Here is a 22,088-nt window from a genome sequence, read left to right as displayed (position 1 = left end):
TGATACATATATAATAAATAATATATATAAAGCGCCGAAGAAATAATTTTTCATTCGATTAATTATTTCTTTCTCAACACACATATGTATAAAAGTATAAGTAAATATTTAATTACATAATTAATATATATATATATATATATATATAATTTAAAAAAGAATGGTACATTTGAAGGAAATAATATAAGAAAAACGTTTATATTAATTTCTCTTTTTACGTCAATTCTAATTCAGAGATGCATAAATACATATTATATACATAGATGTTTAAATTGATTAATTTTTGTATAATATGTGAGAAACTAACAATAAGATAAATTAAAGATAAAAGTTAAATTAGTGTCATTAAAAAATGACATTTTAGAAAACATTATAAAATTAAATATATTCTAACATTATGATATATTAGAATTTAAAAATATTTATATTAGTGCTAATTATTAGGGATAATTGTATCTATCTTGATCATTATTTTCATTTTCATCTGTATTAAATTTAATTTGCGACGTAAGGATCAATTTAATTTTTATAAATAAAGCTTGTTTGTGTGTGTGTGTGAAAAAGGAAAGAAATAAAGATTAATTGTGATATAAACAAATAAAATTTAAAATATTATTACGTCTTTGGCTGTAATTTAGTTTGATTTAGATGATATTTAATTATAATCTCTATTTCTCTCTTTTCTCTCGACGCGCTTCTCTGAGACGAATAACTTTCGAATATATTTAAAATCACGGTATTGTTATTAATATATACACGTGAAAAATCGGTGTATATTTCGAAAATCCGCATAGAACGCGCTTTAGTTGGAACAACCTTGCACGTGCACGTAATACATCGAAAACTATTTATAAATGAATCCGCCATCGTATTATTGCTCGAAATAAGTTGGGATGTCTACAGTCCTGACGTCTCTACGCAGTGTCCAAAGAAACGATAATAGTATATGCGTATATGTATGAATGTATATGTGCGTATTGTAATCTGTAATAAATTTTTATAATCCTGTAATCTTGCCTCTCAAATACTTCGGTTAAATTAAAAACACATCAATTTTTTTTATATTTACAATTCTATTCTGTTTCCCAATAATTAAATCTGATGTTATCTACGTTATCGTATTTCCTAATTATCTGTAGCTTAATTTCCAAAGCTTGATAATTTTTTAAATAATTTGAAAAATATATAACTCGATACATTTCTAAAATAAAAGAATTAAAACTCCGAAATATTATCAATAACCACGCAAAAAAAGTGAAGATTCGAGAATAAGTCTTGCTGTTGCATATACTGTGCATTATTTACTTTTTTTCCTTTCGCCTTTCTATCTTCCCCCGAAGAAGCAAAAACGAGAACGACGCGCACGCTCTTCTGACGCGAGAATAAAATAAACGTAAGACGTCGAAGAGGCGGAAAATATATCTTCGAGGACCCACGCAATATTTGGTGACGACAGAGACAACGGAAAACTGTCAGGTTGACTGTCTTTACGATTAAATCCGACGAACGATTTTCCTGCGCGAAGACAAAGAGTGTGACCGAGTGCGCGATACCAAGTCAATCAATGATTTGTCATTGTTTTAATAATCGCAAATGTTATCAGGATAAAGTGAATACCGCAACTGTGATTTTTTCATCAAACAATTAAGACTTGTGCGCAAATATTTTACAAAGGTACCTTATATTTTTATCGTATTTAATTAAATTTTCTCGTAGTTGTTCAGATTTAATTATGTTCACGTGAACAGTGATTTAATAATGAGATCTATACACGTGGATTTTGTTTAGAAATAGTCAAAAGTGAATTTGTTGCAATAAAAATACAAATTGTATTTATAAAATTTAACAACGTCAGAACATATTGTTTCATTTTTTTTCACCATATGCAAATATGATTTAATTCGACGAGGCATGACATAAGAGAGGAAGAAAGACAGGAAGAAGCTACGTTCGAAGAAATTTCCACGAGAAATATATTTTACGAGGATGCAGCGAGTCCTCAGCTTTCAGATGACCCGCAATATCGGCGAGTCCAGCGAATACGTAACGAAACGGTTGTGTGTCTCGTTTCTCTTCTCGGTCGGTTTTCTCTGTCTTCTCTGCGGCTTTCTGCTAGGCCGCTTCGTCGCCGAGAGATCAATGGAAACTCAAATGCAGAAGACACGCGACGAGTTGGCCGGAAATGGTCTGCGGAAGACGGAACATCTTCAGCAAGTGGCGCTTTTAGAATTGACGAAAGCCTCGTTCGATTACGATACAACGTACGTATCTCCAAATATTATCCTTACAAAATACGATAATAGAAAAATGACTGCAAAATTAAATTAAAATATAGAAAATTTTCGTATTTATTGTTAAAAATAATTTCTGATTTAATTCTTCGTCATAAATAATTTTGTTTTCTAGTTCAATTGGAAATTTGCAGACGCCGGATTTAATAAGAGATAATGTACGAAAAAAAAATATACGCATCAACGAGTTTTTTTCCAACTTGTCGTTCGTTCACGAAGTAATCAATAATAAGGATTACGTTCGTGCAACTATTCGCGGCTCGCGAGAACTAGGTGAGTCTCTCAGTTAATTAATGCTTCAATTAAATTTATTTCAATCAAATAAATTTTAAAAAATTTTTGTTACATATATTAACTTCTAAAAAAATGTGTTTCCTATTGTTGTATTCTTCTGAAAATAGTTTTAATTAAGCGTTTATATTTTTATAGAATAATTTTTATTTAATAATTAATCGCAATTTTGAAAATATTTTATTATTGTTATTTATTGTATATTATTTTATTTCATGATTAGAATCACGCGTGAAATAATCTTTAGAGGCCGCGATAATTTTAAATCATCGCATCATCGCATGTATCTTATTTGAGACAGGAGAATACTAATATATTTCTGCCTCACAGGATCTCGTCTGTTTATCCTATTCAATAAAATTGTTTCAGATAGATATGTTATGTTATGGGTTAATAAAAACAATATCTCAGTAGCTCTAGAATTAGCGCAGGTCCTGGACAGAATTTATTCCGCGCACGATTGGCGGCCACGACGAAGTCTGATATTCTGTGTATCTCTGACGTTCCGGAAAGCTTGTGTAGACTCCTTGCCTACTTTTATACAGCGAAAAGCCGTGGCTTACGTATCTTTGGACGATCAATCAAGGCAAAGTTCGTACAAACTTCCAGGAATTCTATGTCATAAACGCTAATACATAGAAATTCTCTGATTTTAGCTCACGTGACTTTATCCGGATCCGATGTGATACGCTCAATAGCCGTCGAAGCCGTCAAGACAATCCCTAATGGTAATTGGACATATCTCGACCATGATAAAATGTCCATCGGTCCTATTCTTCTGAATATTCCGCAAGTGACGTTTTCGTTCGTAAGTGTGGTTTCAATTCGATGTAAATGCATTTGTATGCTATACATTAGATCTCGATTATGTATATTCTTAATTCGTGATAATATTAATTAGGAAAATATCTCGGTATTATTTATCCTTTTTTTAAGGATGGTAATTCTCATGTAATACTGACGCAGATGATTAGTCAGACTATGTGGCGACTGTCCGAAAGTATAATTATTCAATGGGAACCAAAGTATTTTAATAAAACCGTTAACGAGGTATTGGAATTAATCAACAGTAAAAAATTTCAGGATGTGAAGGGTAATTTTTCATTCTTTTTACGTATCTGGCAGGATACTTAAAGAAAATTATACAATAAATTTTTATTATTTTTTCAGAAACATTGAAGAGAACGTCGAGAGATTTAGTTACCGCGGTGAAGGATCTTAATGCAAAAATTGACGCGACCGAGATTACTCAGTAAATATAACGTATCAATTAATGACTCAAACAAATTCTGTTTATTATATAAAAATGACGATATCAATAAATCACACGACACTAAGATTACATTTATTAAAAAAATAATCTTAGGATGTAACATAAAAAATTTATATTATAGTACGACGATACATTTTAGGACATTACAAATAAGGATCTGGAATGATTTGCTTCTGGACCTGGACAAGACGCTTTTATGCTTCGATCATTCGATTGCTTTGAGAATCGATGAATTGACTGCTCTCGCACAACTCGAATCTAATGAAACTTTGAATAACCTCAAAAAAATTGCAAAATGTTACGAAGATGCTATACAAATGTTGCAAGAAAAATAGAAGAAAAAAAACAACATTGGGAGATTTCGCTAGATAAATATAAATCATCTTCATCATCCATTGTGTAATGTATGTGACATATTTTTCGTTATTTTATTTTTATATGTGGAATAATATAAGTGGTAAAATAGACTGAATCATGACATTTATTAAATTTTAAATTCCTCGTAAAGGAAAAAAATTTATTTCCTTAAAAAATCGATTCTCTGTATTAATGTAAGAATATTTTAAACACTTGCTTTACTTTGTATTGTTATCTTATATTTATTTTGTCTGGCCATATAAATAAATGATTTTATTTTGCAGGTAAATACAAAATAAAATATATATTTATATTTGTAATAAGTATTAAAGTACAAAAATAGTATAATATAATTCTCTTATTTCTATTTTCACATATGTCTAATATATGTTTCACATTTCGTATCTTTCTCTTTAAAGTTATACAGTTGTGATTCCTGATTTGTGTCTCACATAAAAGACGCTAAATTTTCCTTATATTATGATAAAAATATTTTAATGTAGATAGAAAATTTTCTCAAATTGGGAAGTTATATCTTTAAGGAATTACATTATGCAACATATATTAATGCATTTATCTGATCTTATATTTTAACACAATTATATTAAATAATTTGAAATGCATTGTCCACCTTAATATTTAATTATATATCTATATATATATTCATATTATCTTAATTCATCGCACTCCGCCTACACCATATCTTATTTCCCTCTCAAATTGCGACGCGTCAAGTGTCCCTTCTATAGCTTCACAATTCGGATTAAAGACAGAATATGCGCTCGGCTCACCTCGTCGCTTCGGTCCAGATCTGGTGTTCAGGCAAATAAAGACCAAAGCCGACAATACGAAATAAACAGCACCGAACTGATATTCCAGCGCGATGGCATACAACGTAATCCATAACAAAAAATATAATAAATAAATTACTTTGGTTATAACTGTACTTTTCGAATCCACTAACGAAACATCTTCCGAAACGTCATCCTGGATGTCCAGCTGCTGTTCGCATAATTTAACCTTGAAACAGAAAAAAATCATAATTTTTACAAAGAGAAGAGGCCGAGAAAACCTTATGGATCGAAGATAATCTGGCATAACCTCACCTCCTCGTCTTTCGTCAATTCTTCGGCGGATTTTTCATCACTGCGATTCCACGAAAACGCGTTTATCACGGTGTTTTTTATCATCTTCATCATCTTCTCTCTATGTTTTTTGCGCCGGTAGGCTTCTAATCTTTCATTTACCGACATTGTGATTAAGCGCGATCATAACGAACGCATCACAGCAACATTGACGCGTCAGCTGCTGACAATCAGCTGTTCGTGACTTCATGAGCGCTCGTGGACTCGTGAGCGCGCTGACGCGCGATTTATCGATATATATCGATTTGCGACTCTCGACATATCGAGATAACTCAAATCATTTCAACTCTTCCTTGCTCTTTTTCTTCTTTCGTATCTTAGAAGATAGATATATTATATATAGATTCAGCTTCAGCTGTCTTTCTGCATAATAAGATAAATAAGATACTTTCCTCCCTCGCACATGTATAAGTATATCTCGACAGCCTAGAAAATAGCGTCTTTTATTTTATGTAGAAGTGCTACGTTCAAGCGACCGCCGAGAGAAATGCGCAAAGATCTATCTGTATGTAATATATCTTTGTACTATATATTACGAGCTACTTCTATAAAACTAGAAAACTTCTCAAGAAAAATTGAATTAATAAACAGGTTAATAAATAATTAATTATAATAAATTATTAATAATAATAAATAATTAAAAATGATATAAAATTATATCAATATTTATTTTATCAAAATAAATAATTTAATTGAAAATATTGCATAAAAATAATTTAATAAATTAATACAAAAATTAAAAAATAAAATTTTTAAAATAGATAATAATGTTAAGATACATATATATATATGTATATATATATATATATACATATTCTTTATTAAAATTAATACATTATGAATTATTTTGTATCTTAATTGAAACTTTCATTTTGAAATATTTATAAAATATTTTGGAATGTAGTTCTTCTCTCTTTATCTTTCTTATGAAACAACAAAGAAATTTTTAGATAAGAAAAATGCTTTGTTCGTTTTCTTATAATTTATATGAAAAGTTTATGTTATATTAATTTATAAAGTATTTAAAATGATAGAGATTATTTCTCTCTTTTTACAATTGACACAGCATTAATTTAACACTACATATATTTTATCATGTGAACAAAAATATATGTATTATATTCTTTATCTGAACTAAGAAGACGTATGAAGTAACGAGATATGTAAAAGCTATAAACGTTAATCTTTGCGAAGCAAATTATCTTGTTGCGTCATTAGTTATCGCCTGTTGCAACCAAGGATTTTCCTACTCGGTAAATATTACGTATAGTCATTATATAGCTATAAAATATTTTAGAGCTGAAAACTTGTTATTCTTTATGTTTGAATTGTTACGTTTAGAATTGCATTGTACTTTATATTATAACAGTATATATGCAAGTAATTACTATCGAGCAAACTGATAATTAATAAATAATAACAAACAATAATCTTTATTTATTTAATTATCAAAAAAGAAAAAATGTTAACAATAAAAAAGCAGCTGTAGAATCAGATTTTATACTTATTGATTGATGGCAAATTTATTTTTTGTATATTTTGTGTTAAATAATTATTACTCACACACAAAATTGATTAAATAATTATTTTTGTCTCACATATTTTTCTGAGTTTAGACTTATTCTCCTTTTTTACACTCACATGTAAACTGTAAATTTAAACTTATTCCACGTGTTTTTTACAAGTCAAACAGATTACGTTTTAGAGTATTGGTTGTTTTGCAATCCAGAAATTCTCGTTTAGTGACATTCCCATGACTCTACTTAATAAATAAAATAAATGAATTAAAATAAACTAAGAACAAATAATTTGATCGAAAAAAATAACAACTATATATGGATATTTATCAAATTTTTTTCGATAGCAGAAATGAATGAACAAGATAAATCGAAAATGTAACAGAATTCTATATTGTTTGTTAAGTGTAACTTTTATTCTCTATTATTTTATTTATGCATTATATTTGCAACGTATTATACTATATAAGAAAGTAATAACGACGTTTTCTACTCGTTCATTAAAAAATTACAATCCAGTTGCGCAATTCAAATAATCTTATCTTAATTTATTGTTGTTAGATATTTAATCTCTCTCTTTATATATTCGAGTGTGTTCAATTATTGAAAGAAAAATCTCATGTGGCAAAATAATGTTTTCTGAATGATATTTTTTACATGTAATTTATATGAATATCTTTGTAAAATTTTCAATTTACTATTTTAAAAACTTGAAAAAAAAATCTACATTTTCGTAAACTAAACTCATCTCGATGTAACATTGCAATTTTTTCCAAAATAATTTCCATAATATATTCATTTGTAAAATGTCGCATTCCGTGGCTGAAGAAAAAGATGAGACAATATTCCTATGGCCATATTATAGACATCTATTTGCTCAGAGAACATAAGGTCTTGCCACTAATATAAAGTGTTAATGGGCAAGGCCTCATGCGACACCAACGGGCCAATCTTGCATAAGAGATCAGTCTCACGGAAGTCATCGGAGCGAGAGCACGCGCGTGAAAGCTGAACACGCGCGAACGATTATGTCACGATTGTTGTGCGGATCACATGGCAATGTCGTGTGCGCTACTAATAATGATGGTCTAAATATGGAAAGTGCCAAGAGAAGTCTCACCGGTTTGACTAACAAGCCGGAAGGACGCGTTCTGGTGCTTTACACAGGTGGCACGATAGGAATGATGAGGAATGAGCAAGGAGGTGAGTAACAAATATCGCGAAATTCTGAAAAATTATAATCGCATTAATATCATAAATCAAAAGTCATTCTAGATTTCAAATTTTCATGTTTCGTATATTATATATCCTTCATTTTCTAATTCTCCGATTTTATAAAATATTTATTTTCCTCTTGTCTCATTTCATGCCCTTGATTTTTTACCTTAATTTTTTAGATTCTTAATTTTTTTCAGTGTATATTCTGTAAATTCTCGATTTCACAGATTTCTCGCTTCTATACATGTTTCAATATACATATTTCTAATGTTTTGTTTTGCATATTTTTTATTTCATAGATTCTCTTCTGCAAATCTTTAATAAATTGTTCTTCTATATTGAAATATTGCACAGATAACAGATTTAAAGAATAATTTATTTGATTCTTTTATGATTTCTTTTATTTAGAATTTAAATCGTCGGATCATTAATTATTTTTATTTCCATCATCATACAAGTAATAATAAAGTTTTTATTCTTTAGTACTGGTACCAATAGCCAATGCATTTGTCAAGAATTTGCGAAAATATCCACAGCTGTACGATCGCGAATACGCCGAGAAGAAATTCGGCGCGATGGGACCATTAGTACTGCCGTAAGTGCAGATTATGATTCAACTTGACTACAAACAATATGCAAGAATGAAAAATAATAAATAATTATTGCCATAAGCTCATATTCTTTCCCTTGTTTTAGAAACAGAATTTTAATTCCATCTTATTTTTCCATTAAAAAAATCTATTTTAATGTACTCAAACCAGAATATTAAACAATCGTATTTTTCTTACATGTATCATTCCTTGATCAAACTTTTTGTTATTTAGCATATTTAATTGCATTGAATATTACGTATTTTACGATAAAAGTTTAAATAGTCATCTGATCTTCGCATAAAAATTAATATACAAGTTATAAGAATAGAAAAAGAATAATAGTAGAATGCCACAAACTTATATTTTTTCCCTAGTTTTTTAGTTTTAGAATTTTAATTCCATCTTTTTCATAAAATATAAAATCTATTTTAATTTACTTAAACCTAAATATCAAACAATCATATATCTTTCTCTGAATGAGTTCTGTATGGTTAAAGATAAAGAATTTAATCTTTTCTCAATTTGCTTATTTTCCACAGGAAAACGCGAAGCATAAAAAATGAAAGCGAATTTAAGGAAGAATTTACGCGAATCGGTCCCACTTATCCTTCGCTTTCCCTTTCGCAATGTTAAAAGTACTTTCCTTCTAATCTTTACAGCGTGACCGCAACCGACAATCGTCGGGTCGTTTATAACGTGTTAGAGTACACAAATCTCTGTGACTCTAGTAACATGACCATGGACGAGTGGATTCGCATTGCTAACGATATCAAGGTATGTTGACTCGAGTGTGACATCTCGATAGTGACAGAGAAACATCCCGCATAAATATACCCTGATAAGAAAATATTTATAAAATTATATAACGAAATCTGAATAAAATTTGGAATGTTGCAATTATGTATTTATATTTGAAACAATACATGTAAAAATTTAGAATTTGAGCAAATATGCATATATAAATATTTGAAAAATTTATTGCTAAATTTCATTAAAACAGTAACGTTATGGCAAATTGAAATATTTGCAAAATTAAATTGGAAAAAATTGCCCAATAAATAATAAATATTTATATTATTAAGTTTTATTAGTCTTAAAATATTTTATAAAATATAAAATAAATAAATATCTATGCTTAAAAAATGTACAATTATTATGAAATTATAATTTTTAAATGTTTTTTATAACATGAAATATTACACAATCTTTATAATACCTACATATAACATAATAATTGTGATAATGTAATATTTATGAAATATAATTTATATTCTAAATTGAATAAATCAATTTTTAGGCAAATATTTAGAAATTTAATACAAATATTGATTCCTTCTTTCCATGATACAATTATTGTACAATATTTGGGCGATTTTCCTATCGAGTTATATATTTCCTAACTTTGTCTAACTTATCTTATTACCATTACATTAATTATTCTCCTTAAAAAACAAGGAGAATAATTAAAGTAATGCAGGTAAAGTATATGAGAAGGAATGATTATATTTCAGTAGCAACATTTAATAGCAAGTAATTTGCGCGCGCGTTTAATTGTTCTGAAATAAATACTCAAGATAATTCGATATTCAAAAGTTAAAAAAATATATATATCAATAAGACGATGAAACTTGCAACTCTGGCAGTCTTACAATCAAACTGTTATGTCTATGAAAAATACAATGTTTTGGAATAGCTCCAATTTTTATTTGTACTGTATATATGTCAGTCTGATAAACCGCGTTTGATTAAATTATCATACAAAACGATTCTCACGAACTTTATCTCTCTGTATAGGAATCCTACGAGCACTTCGACGGATTTGTAGTTCTTCACGGTACCGATACCCTGAGTTACACAGCATCTGCTCTGTCTTTTATGCTCGAGGCTCTCGGCAAGATCGTCATCCTGACCGGTTCTCAGGTGCCGATTTTCGACACCAGGAGCGACGGTCTGGACAATTTCTTGGCGTCCCTTGTAATCGCGGCGAATTACAACATACCCGAGGTATGCGTGTTCTTCGGTACAAATTTAATGCGTGGCAATCGGACGAGCAAGGCGTCCGCAACCTCCTTCGAGGCCTTCTACTCGCCGAACTTTTCACCCCTGGCCACGGCGAACATCAAAATCGAAGGTTGGAAGCAAGAGATTCGAAACACAAGAGTGCCCAGTTTTTCTACAATTTTTCCAAAATTTAAAAAAACAAGCTTTATTTTAACCAGAATATTTCAAAAATATTTTTTGAAGGCTCTATAAATATAAATGATCTATTATAATATTGTAAATAATATTTTCTAATAATGTTAATATATTTACATTTATTTATTATATATAGTTATAATAAAAATATATAGAAACATTATTAGAAAAAAATACATATAAAAATGCATGATACTAAAATTATTAAATTCTGCATAGCGATATGCAAGCGACATTTTGTTATACTATTAATTAAACTGAAAGCACATGCAATTAATTATGCAGTATTTTTCATCCAAGAGAAACGATTCTACTTAACGATAAAACTTTCGAAATATTTTATATATGATGTTCAAAGCTGATCTTCCTTCGCAGTGGACTACCGCTCGATTTTTCGCTCGTGCATCTTGGAGAAGTTCTACGTGCACGCATCACTCAATCGAAACGTAGGTCTGCTCCGACTTTTCCCCAGCATCACGTCCGAGCTGGTGAAAGTGTTTCTTCAACCACCCATCGAAGGAGTCGTGCTGCAGACTTACGGCGCAGGGAATGTTCCGACGAATCGCGAAGACATCATCGCGGAGCTTCGTGCAGCTACAAAACGTGGTGTCGTCATCGTGAATATCACCCAATGCGCGACCGGATGCGTCTCGGATGCATACGAAGCTGGAAAACTGCTATACAAAAATGGTACAAAACATATAATTTATTAAATTAAAATTTAATAATCAGAATTAAAATTTTCTTTATAATTTAATTCTTTATTTTTTGTTTTTATTTTTATTTTTATTTTTTTTTATTTTTTTTTTAAAAAGTATGCATCAGCGAAGAGATATCGTTGAGAAATATTAAGTAAAATTTACGCAATATAAGATGCACGACAAGAGATACATAAATATAAATATTTCCTCCAGCGTTTGCAAGGTTCAAATGTCACTTGTCAATAAATATTGATTGCAGCAATTATTTACTTGATTTTAATACTCTATTAGGAGTGATACCGGGATTCGATATGACTCCGGAGGCCGCATTGACGAAACTCGCGTACGTCTTATCGAAACACGAGTGGGACACGGAGACCAAGCGACAAATGATGCAAACCAATTTGCGGGGCGAATTGACAGCCGGTCGACCGCCGACTATGCAAGATTGGGACTTGGTGGAGGCTGTCGCCAGATCCTTGAGATTGTCCTCGGCGGCGGAGCTCCAGGAACTGGGATCAATCCTGTTTCCGGCTATGCTAAACGCCGCGGTCATCAGACGCGATATCGTGAAACTCGAATCCTTACAAGGATACGTCAGTAATCTTTCCTCTCATTTAATTTCGCGTCAATTAATCGCGTTTTTCGATTCAAAAAATATTTTTCCGTCTTCTTTTGCATCATTGAATTTCTTCTTTTTCCGTACATTTAATTTTAACTTTCTACCTTTTTCCTAAATTTTTTTTTATTTTTATTTAGAAAAAAATTGGTTTTTAAATAAAAATTAAAATAGCTATATTAAAAAGAATATTAATCTGATAGTATATCAAAATACTCTTATAATAAGCTGATTATATATTTTAATTAGATGCCGATTAGATATTGTAATATAAAAAAGATGTAAAAACCTTCTTGCAGGCGAGCTATTATTCTAATTAGCTTTTTCTATTCAGGGTGCGGATATCTCACAGGCGAACGCAGATGGCCGAACAGCTTTGCACATAGCTTGCTGCGAGGGAGATATAAAAGTCGTAAGACGTCTTCTAAAGATGGGTGCGAACGTTCACATTAAAGATCGTTTTGATCGCACACCTCTCACCGACGCGATCGAATACGATCGTCACGAGGTGAGAAAAAATTGCATTTTGAATAATTGTGTCTGATTTCAAAACTTTACTATAAATTCGAGAAAAGAATTGGAGATACTCAATTAAAATAAAAACTCGTATAAATAAATTCTTAACATTTTCCAAGTCATTGATTTTACTTTAAGTATATCTCACATTAAGAAAGTTCACAATATTATTATTATTTATATGCAAAATATATAACATATTAAAATATATGTAAAATTTTATATATAAAATATATAATTATGTAAAAAAATATATAATTATGTAAAAAGAAAATCTTGACAGCTCTCGTAGTTTCATCAGTTTTTGAAAGAGATCTTATCGTTTTATGTTAATCGACTAGAGTCATTAAAAACGCATTTTCACGTGAATTTCTAGATCATCAAGGTGCTGCTGCAGTGTGGAGCGCATCTTCACGGCGATGCTGTACAGATAGGAGAGCGGATGTGCGATGCCGCGACCGCCGGAAACACGAAGCGCTTGCAGTCGTACCTGATGGCCGGCGCCGATCTGTCGCAGAAGGACGTTTCCGGACGCACGCCGCTGCACTTCGCCGCTCTTCACAATCACACGGATGCAGTCAAATTCCTGTTGGACCACGGCGCGGATCCGCACTGCATCGACATGCTGGGACAAACCGCGACGGAACTCGCGAAAGCCGCACGAGCCTCGGACGCGATCCGTCTGTTGACGTCCTCCGGACAGAACGGGGTGGTCAAAAATGCACATGCATCGTAGATAAAAGATTTTTATTTTTTTTTATGACATATAGACTCAAAAAGAGGGATTGTTGTCTTAGACAAAAATGACGGTTTCTGTCTAATGTTTGTACGACTTGCTCTATTCCTCCTAATTTCAATTTAATTATTTATAAAATAATATACTGGAAAAAAAATTGCATTTAATGAAAATTAGTTCTAAGATCAGTGCGAGTGGGTTTTAAAAACTGAGAAGTATGTCGTAGGATTTTGTACAGGGTATCAATTCTGTAACTTTTTCGAAAGTAAAAACGGGAAAAGTGAAAAATTTCCACCAATTGCACATCGATTTCATTTTAAAATCAATGCGTGATTGGCGGAAATTTTTCACTTTTCACGTTTTCACTTTAAAAAAAGTTACAGAATCGAAACCCAGGAATAGGCATAGTACATCGAAATATCCCTGGTGGAAATCTCCCTATGGGTAGTTAGTAAAAATCCACATTTTAAATAGGTACGAGTATATATCCATCAAAATGAGTATCTCTTCATATTGCCTAGGTATTTCCCTATGTCTCGTGGGTTTTTACTCTTTCAATTTCCTTTTTAAATATCTTCCCATGAGCTTTATGAATTGTGCGTCTTTTCCCTTTTCCCATATATTAGATAAATATAAATATTTTATTGATATTTTGTTTATCTAACTTGTCTCCAGTATTTTTTGTGCTCTAGCTATTTGTATGAATAGATTCCTATGGGTAGATTCCCATAAATAGATTTCTATAACTAGATTCCCTAGGTAGATTTTCATAGGTAGATTTCCTTAGGTAGATTCCCATAGGTAGATACTCATGGATAGAAGTCTAAATTATGCCCATGAGTATCTTCCCTTTCTTGCCTACCTATAGGAAAATTTCCACCAGAGATAATATTGATATAATATCGTCTAGCTATATTATGATCGAGTGATCCATGCCACTGACGAGGTATTGTTCCATTCCATGCAGTCTCTTATTCTGATAAAAAAGATAATTATTGTGAGTTAATCGTATCATCATATCTTTTAGATTTTCTTTTAGATGATTATTCTTTTGCTTTAGATAATTATGATTAAAAAGAAAGTAAAAAATGATGTTTGGTGTGCTTTGAAGTCATCAAGAAAATAGTACATAGGATGCCCATGTGGATAATAATTCAATGACGAGATTCTGTGTAATATTCTATAATTTTGGAAATTAACATCATATTTTATACTTAAATTTAATACTTGCACAACATATTTAATTATTCAAATAGTAAGATTAAAAATTTTTTTATGTCCTTATTTCTTTGTTTGTACATTACTTACCTTTAACAAATATAAAATTGTAAATAAATAAATTATATAAATTATAATATAAATATATAATAAGTAATTTATCACTATTATGAAACTCTCTTTTCTCCTACTTAATAAAAAAATTTTATTTTACAATATAATTACTTTTACAATATAATTAAAACTTAAATTAATAATTATATACATATAATTAAGAATTATATAATTAATATAATAAAGACTTTTATAAAACTATTTTTAAATATGCCTATATTATTCATAAAGAGTTATTATAAATATACATATAATAATTTTATATGTAATACTTATCAAACAATAGAATGTAAACAAAAGTGAATTAAATCTTTTAAAAACATGAAACTTTTTGGGGTAATATAATCTTATTTTATGGTTGGTTTATAATAAATTTTTACATTTAATAAGAATAATTGATAGATTATTATAAATTATGCTAAAATAATGAAGATGTGTAGTATAAAGATTGTTCAATAACAGACATGTGGTTACTTTATATTTTTTAGATTAAGGAATCAAGCACGATTAAACAACCACAGATACTCTCGATAAAGTTACAAGATATTCATCGGAAAGCGCCGTAATAAATTCAATCTAATCTTAGAATTACATTCGACGAAGATCCAAAAAGGTCTCTCTTATATAATATTGGTAACGATCAAGCAGTCTTATACATACATACATACATCTCCCAAAATGAATTTGTTAAAAAAACCAGAAAGTAACCAGCAGAATAACGAAAATACGGAGGAAGAATGTCCCGATCTTTCTACACAGGTAGAAAAATCGAATAATGACAAAGAGAAAAACGGATATACGAAGGTCGAAGGTTCCAAGTCTTCTATACAGATGAGCTCCAGTTGTATCGAAAAAAAGGAGGACATCCCGAGGAAGTGCATTGCTAAGGTGAACGAATTTAATGCGAATGAGGAAGAGAATATCAACGAGACCGGAACCGAAAATAACGTATTTATGAATAATTATATCTGCGAAGTATGCGAGGAAAATTTCGCTACGGAAATTGATTTGGAGAGACATCAGCTTCGTTATATCAATTTACGCCGGAACATCTGTAAACCGTGTAACAAGTCATTCACGGATGAAGAGTACAAGCAACACGTACTCGAGGTTCATATGGATGTATTACCATATATATGCCACTATTGCAAAGAGACATTCCGTCAGAAAGAGAATTTGCGGGACCACTTAAAGTTGCATAAGAGCAAGAATTACATTCGCAACACCCGTTTCAGCAAGAAAAGCTCGAACGGGCATATACATTTACAATTAGAAGAAGAGTCATATCTGCATGGCCGCGAGAGCTCCGAGCTGAAAATTGAGATCAAACACTATCGGTCTTTGGATAAACGGATTTTGCATAAGGAATGCATAAATCTGCTTATAGATGAGAAGTATGAACAAAGTCACAAGTGCCTCAAATGCGGCAAGTATTTCTACCAGAAGAGCGACTTGAAGAAGCACGTATTTACTAAACAATGCTCCGAGGAAAGTCCGTCGACTACGAGTCAACAAAAGGAGACTCAGTATGAGTACAATCATTACCCCGAGACATTTAGCCGGAAACAGGATTTGGAGCACAAGAAATTGTATACAGGCGGCAAGAAATATAAGTGCAAAGATTGCAGCAAATTTTTTGATCGGGAAGATGTTAGAGAGATACAATCTTCCACCGAAGACTTCGAGGAAACCTCGTATACGAGTCGGGAAAACAGCGACAATTCCGAAGAGGAATTTGATTTCGAAAATTACACAAGTGATGAGTTTTCAAAATTCTCGTAAAAATCCTGTAGACCCAAATTCTAGTACGACCTTTGTGAAAAACATTTGGCTGATGATTTGCAGGAGTACATGAAGAAGCACACGAATGACAAGAATTGCGAGTGCTATCATTGTAACACGAGTTTCGAAATGAACAAATAGAATAGGCACAAATGTAGAGGCAAGTGAAATGTACACTCCGAGAAAAATATATGTCGGTGCGGCAATAGATTTAAATATGAAAATAATTTCGGAAATGACAAATGCATTTCATAAATGATATGCTCTAGCAAGAAATAAATAACGAATCCGATTCTGGATAATTCAAATATCTTTTGAACTCAAAAATTATTCTTCTCGCAAATAACGTCCTGTAATCATATAATATTGTATATGACTAAGCTACTTTTAAGTAATGAAGTGTTGAAAAGTATGTAGTACAATTCAATCACATAGAAAATTTTGCTTGCGTGTAAATCAAAATTGAATAATTAATAACATCTTCTCTGTTTTAAATTTAGATAATAACACTATGTTGTCATATTTTAATTATTATATTATTATGTATTATTTTGTTGTTATAATTATAATAATTATAATTAATTTGATAAATAGTAATTATTGATTTATAATATATGTAATATTAATAATAATTATAAATTAAATTACACTATCGTTTATATAATTAATTGGTATAAATAATAATTATAGATTTTATTAATTAGACAATATGTGTACATGTACATGTGCAGACGTACACATACATAATAATTATAATTATCAATTTAGTGACAACTAATAATTGAACAATGTAATTTTATCATCATGAATTTAAAAATTAAATTTTTAGATAATAACACTACGTTGTCATATTTTAATTATTATCATATTATGTATCATATTGTTGTTATAATTATAATAATTATAATTAATTTAATAAATAGTAATTATTGATTTATGTAATATTAATGATGTAATATTAATGATAATTATAAATTAAATTACACTATCGTTTATATATATAATTGGTATTAATAATAATTATAGATATTATTAATTAGACAATGTGTGTACATGTACATGTGCAGACGTACATATACATAATAATTATAATTATTACTTTAGTGACAACTAATAATTAAACAATCTAATTTTATTATCATAAATTTAAAAATTAAATTTTTAGATAATAACATCTGCATAGGAAGAGTTTTTAATTTATATTTCAATTTATACATTAAATTTAAATTTTCTGTATAAAATTGGCTACAAATTGTGTGTTTTTTGTAATATACATTATACGATCTTGTTCTAATAATATGTTAATGACGGAATATTTAATTACAACGACAAATTTTAAAATACTTGCACAACGCAGCGATTATACATAGAAATAAATCATAATTTTATTATAAACATAAAACCGTTGAGCATGTACCAGCATTGTACAAAATTGACATTTTAGAAATACTAAATATATATATTCATTCATTTACCTATATTAATGCTTTTATTAATTAAGTTTTTTCTTTACTTTGTAGTTATTTTGTATTATAGAATATATTACTTCCCTCACATAGAAATTTATCACTAGTAACACCAATTTATCACTTATTTCGAGTACTTAAATTACTGTATATCAGCATTTATAAATCCAGGACATGCAATATTTCAGAGCGCAAATAATTTTTTTTATTATTATTCATTAATAGATAATGAAATAATAGTAATAGTAATTAAATGTATGAAAACAAATACACAAAAGACAATCCAATTTTCAAGTAACATGTTTGGAAATGTTTATACATATTTATTAAATGGTTATATAATTCACTAATCCAAATTGACTTTATTATTTTATTAATTTGTACCATGTTATCTCCTCTCTGAATGAGTTTCTCTGTTATCGCATCATAATAAATTCAGCTTTCAGCAGTAAAAAGAATGCAGATCGTAGTTAAATTTTATTAAAAACTCATAAATTTTAAATTAAATAATTAATATAACAAACTTTTGATATAAATCTAGTAAAATCGGAATAGACGAAAACCCCTATGTATGTACATTTACAGTCAAAGTAAGAATCATTTATATGCGTACATGATAAAAAAAGTTATTTATGTTCAAAATATCGCTGCATGACTTACGGACATGATTCAGGTAAAAATAATTACTGGAGCAATAAACATTGTATTTTGATGCTTTACATGTTAAAACGTGCATCTTCTCTACCAATCATCACGAGCCATTTAAAAAAACAGCGATGCAAAAATTCTTAGCAACGCCGATAAAGGTAATTACAACGTCTAAATGCGAATGCAGATTTTATTGTCCGTTTTTTGAAATACCTAAACAGCGTATATACAGCGTTAGTCTTTCGCTAATAATAAAAGTTAATTATTCCATTGAGTCTGATGAGTATAATATGTGAATTGCATGTACTGCAATGTTGTTTTATTTGTTCTATTTGGTGTTCTGTTCTAATTGACGATAAAATTTTTTACAATTTATTTTTGAAGACTGTTTATAATTATTTATAGTAGTCGAAAGATTTAAGAAACACATATGTGATGCATAAGTACTTTTAAGATATTTTTTAAAAATTAAATTAAACATTCAAAATTTATACAAATTATGCAAAAAATTGTCTAATCCATTCTGTCAGAATCCTTGGCGTTGTATTAATTGCAATCTTCTATTAACGGATCATATTTAATTAATTATGAGAGGCTCAACTATATGAGTACCACGTACGTAGTTCGACCACCGTAAAATAACATACTGACTTTTTTCACAAAGATGAATGGAGTATCGAATGTAAAGGCGAAACATATTGGATACAATTTGTAGAGGACTACGAATCATCTCTATTAATATCAAGAATTCCCAAAATTATTAATCAGTCACTAGTTTTTGAATAGAAGTTGAAGAAATTAATCGACCAAACTAGCGAGTAAATGATTTATTCAGCTTCACGACGTTTTGATCATGTGACTGTGTTCCTTAAGTGAAATACTAAAATATTTTATTATATAAATAATTATTAAAGTATGTAGATCAAATAAATTCTTTCAGGTCAACATATCACTAAAAACAAAAAATCATACTTACAAAAGAAATCAATTAAAGGTTAACACATTATTATATAATTATTTGTGTAATAAAATATTTTAGTGTTTTACTTAGTAAGGACCACAATCACATGGTCGAAACGTCGTAAAGCTGAATAAATCATTTACTCGCTAGTTTGGTCGATTAATTTCTACAATATCGAGAATGTTTATCCAAAGATATCTTGCAAGACATATCTATCATTAACTCATCTTGATGATCTGAACGAAGAATTGCAATCGTTAGACAATTATTCAACATAATACCCAACCGAATAGTTTTGAAAAGAAAATAAAAATTTTGAAAGAACCGCACTATGAATTATCGAAATATAAGATATTGAAAGTACATGTTTAATTAATTCGAAGATAACGGAGAACAGATGCAGCTTCTTGTAAGTAAAGAATAAAGGAATATTTTCTGTACCTACTATAATCTATTGATCCACTGCAATCTTCATATTCGCGCGTAATTTTATAAGTAGCTGTCCTATTTGATATGAGCTACCGATAAGCATCCGCACGGCGGCAGAAATTTAATTGGCGATGTGAGCAGCTATCACTTCTTTTAAATGGTATCGAGGAAAATACACAACTGCGAAAGATCCTACACGTGTAAATCTTATGGCAAATTCTTCAATCGGCAAAAGTTTCTGCATATCCATCGGTTCTATCATTTTCAAGTTTTGTTGCATCATTGTGACCTGTCCGGCCGAAGTTTCCGGAATATGATGACAAGCATATATTCTAGCATTCCGATCGAAAACTTGTGATATCTTTAGCAAGCGTTCCATAGTAAAAATTGCATTATTCATCATTTCGTGCACAATGATCAATGTTGCATATTTGTGCAATTTACAATGTCGAAATTCATTCAGGACTGTAATTTGCAGATGCAATTGAAAAATTTTTACCATTATCAATATATTTGTCGACCATAAATACGTCACCACAGAATTGGTGTCGGTTATGCTATAACATTACTTAGATCAGTGTGTGATGTAAATGAGATTGTAAAATACATTATAACAGTTGTATTTATTAACATATATATATATATATATATATATATATTATTTAAAATTCAAAAATTAATTATCGTTTTATTAGTCACTAAAACTTATAAAAAATAAAAGTGCGCGTTTAAAAATATAAGAGAACATGCAAATAATCATCAGTTCGACAATAAAAATAGTTTTAAAAAAGTATAAATATCTAACGTAATTTTAGTGTCGTGATTTACATGCCATTACGTTAGATATTTATACTTTTTTAAAACAATTTTTATTGTTTAACTGATGATTATTTGATTCATGTTCTCTCATATTTTTAAACGCGCACTTTTATTTTTCATAAGCTTTAATGACTAATACAGCGATAATTAATTTTTGAATTATAAAATTTAGAGGTTTCCATTTAGATAATAAAACTTTAATTTACGATTTTTTCAATATTTTTTATTTTGGAATCTACAATTATTTTATTAATGTATATCGAACTATTTAAACGCGCGCTGTTTTATTTTCTTACGTTTTAATCAATAGCGGCGATAATTTAATTTTTCTAATAATAATTTACTCCTATAATTTGCTCTTATAATTTGCGTTTTGTCACGTCTTTTTAAATTTTTTTTAACTATTGAAATATATAAGTAATGTATATTTGTTTGGTTCTAAAATGTTAAAAGTCAACACTATATTTCTATGGACTCCATACGGCGCACATTTTTATTATGTGTATTAAACAGAAGTTGTAAGTTAGTACAATCTTGATGTAATCTGCAGATAATGTACTATCTAAATATTGAAATACAATATTTTTGGCTAGTTTTATAGTATTATAAACCAATAATTGATATTCTGTCATTTTTTATCGTGATCTTTTCTGTGTAGAACTTTTTGTATGTATTAATAATAAATAATTGGGTCTTTATATATTTACAACGTTTATTCTATTTCTGTGAAAAAATCCATATGTACAATATATACATATATTTCGAAAGTTACCGACAAAGAAACAATTTTTTACGCGTCCACGATAAATCTCAATAATTATTTTTGTTTAAATTATTGTCGCTGTCATGATTTGCACGCACAATTCAAATAAAAGCAGGTACTGAAAATATTGACGTATTTGATGTTCTATGTGTTAAGATGTGCATCTCTCATCACCGACGCATTCCTATCAATCAGCGATGGCACGTGGTATCTGAATTGAAGAAGGAATGCAAATGTAATTTATAAAGCAGTAAAGAGTTCTAGAAGGTGTAAATATGAAAGAGGAATTTTTTGAATGTTTCTCGACATATCTCTCTATGTGCATCGCATATAACACGTTAGTCATTAAATCTTAATGCATTTAATGAACGGAATATGTCGATTCTACCCGCAGCATTGTGTTTGAGTTGTGTGCTGTGTATAACATTGCTATTT

The 22,088-nt window shown here is 29.7% G+C and overlaps 3 protein-coding genes across 8 annotated transcripts; 2 read left to right on the top strand and 1 right to left on the bottom strand.

The window, feature by feature from the left end:
* The first annotated feature begins 1,353 nt into the window (after window positions 1-1,353).
* Window positions 1,354-4,262, top strand: LOC114942022 (uncharacterized). 5 transcript variants are annotated; one of them, XM_029317296.2, is made up of 8 exons: window positions 1,354-1,674; window positions 1,910-2,261; window positions 2,407-2,564; window positions 2,952-3,173; window positions 3,239-3,390; window positions 3,549-3,675; window positions 3,753-3,834; window positions 3,995-4,262. In XM_029317296.2, the coding sequence occupies exons 2-8, from the start codon at window positions 1,987-1,989 to the stop codon at window positions 4,188-4,190; spliced, it is 1,212 nt and encodes a 403-aa protein (XP_029173129.1). In that variant the 5' UTR covers window positions 1,354-1,674; window positions 1,910-1,986; the 3' UTR covers window positions 4,191-4,262. The 5 variants fall into 5 exon arrangements, with proteins under 5 accessions (XP_029173129.1, XP_029173155.1, XP_029173146.1 ...); XM_029317313.2 differs by having other exon boundaries at window positions 1,355-1,674; window positions 2,997-3,173; window positions 3,519-3,675; XM_029317304.2 differs by having other exon boundaries at window positions 1,355-1,674; window positions 2,994-3,173; window positions 3,519-3,675.
* Window positions 4,263-4,429: 167 nt separating this feature from the next.
* Window positions 4,430-5,560, bottom strand: Saysd1 (SAYSVFN motif domain containing 1). Its single transcript, XM_029317275.2, has 2 exons — window positions 5,319-5,560; window positions 4,430-5,232 (listed from the first exon to the last, which is right to left on the bottom strand). Exons 1-2 carry the CDS (start codon window positions 5,463-5,465, stop codon window positions 4,891-4,893), a joined length of 489 nt encoding a protein of 162 aa, XP_029173108.2. The 5' UTR covers window positions 5,466-5,560; the 3' UTR covers window positions 4,430-4,890.
* Window positions 5,561-7,825: 2,265 nt separating this feature from the next.
* LOC114942820 (uncharacterized) lies at window positions 7,826-14,737 on the top strand. Of its 2 annotated transcripts, XM_029318276.2 has the most exons (8): window positions 7,826-8,077; window positions 8,576-8,687; window positions 9,345-9,459; window positions 10,480-10,816; window positions 11,257-11,571; window positions 11,874-12,178; window positions 12,536-12,709; window positions 13,094-14,737. In XM_029318276.2, the coding sequence occupies exons 1-8, from the start codon at window positions 7,903-7,905 to the stop codon at window positions 13,451-13,453; spliced, it is 1,893 nt and encodes a 630-aa protein (XP_029174109.1). In that variant the 5' UTR covers window positions 7,826-7,902; the 3' UTR covers window positions 13,454-14,737. The 2 variants fall into 2 exon arrangements, with proteins under 2 accessions (XP_029174109.1, XP_029174100.1); XM_029318267.2 differs by lacking the exon at window positions 7,826-8,077 and having other exon boundaries at window positions 8,623-8,687; window positions 9,225-9,459.
* Window positions 14,738-22,088: the final 7,351 nt, after the last annotated feature.

The sequence above is a fragment of the Nylanderia fulva genome, unplaced genomic scaffold (assembly GCF_048542155.1).
Source record: "Nylanderia fulva isolate GAGA-0341 unplaced genomic scaffold, ASM4854215v1 Scaffold6, whole genome shotgun sequence".
NCBI classification, from domain to species: Eukaryota; Metazoa; Arthropoda; class Insecta; order Hymenoptera; family Formicidae; genus Nylanderia; species Nylanderia fulva.
Note: the sequence above shows the minus strand (reverse complement) of the source record. Positions and strands in the feature narration are given on the sequence as shown.

What these genes read in the sequence shown, in the direction of transcription:
- LOC114942022 (XM_029317289.2), top strand. Translation starts at nt 1,987, where the DNA reads ATGCAGCGAGTCCTCAGCTTTCAGATGACCCGCAATATCGGCGAGTCC. An exon ending in TCGTTCGATTACGATACAAC is followed by an intron (nt 2,262 to 2,406) that starts GTACGTATCTCC and finishes TTTGTTTTCTAG; the next exon opens with TTCAATTGGAAATTTGCAGA. An exon ending in GACGCGACCGAGATTACTCA is followed by an intron (nt 3,835 to 3,994) that starts GTAAATATAACG and finishes GATACATTTTAG; the next exon opens with GACATTACAAATAAGGATCT.
- Saysd1 (XM_029317275.2), bottom strand. Translation starts at nt 5,465, where the DNA reads ATGTCGGTAAATGAAAGATTAGAAGCCTACCGGCGCAAAAAACATAGA. An exon ending in AATTGACGAAAGACGAGGAG is followed by an intron (nt 5,233 to 5,318) that starts GTGAGGTTATGC and finishes TTCTGTTTCAAG; the next exon opens with GTTAAATTATGCGAACAGCA.
- LOC114942820 (XM_029318276.2), top strand. Translation starts at nt 7,903, where the DNA reads ATGTCACGATTGTTGTGCGGATCACATGGCAATGTCGTGTGCGCTACT. An exon ending in GATGAGGAATGAGCAAGGAG is followed by an intron (nt 8,078 to 8,575) that starts GTGAGTAACAAA and finishes TTTATTCTTTAG; the next exon opens with TACTGGTACCAATAGCCAAT. An exon ending in TCGAATACGATCGTCACGAG is followed by an intron (nt 12,710 to 13,093) that starts GTGAGAAAAAAT and finishes GTGAATTTCTAG; the next exon opens with ATCATCAAGGTGCTGCTGCA.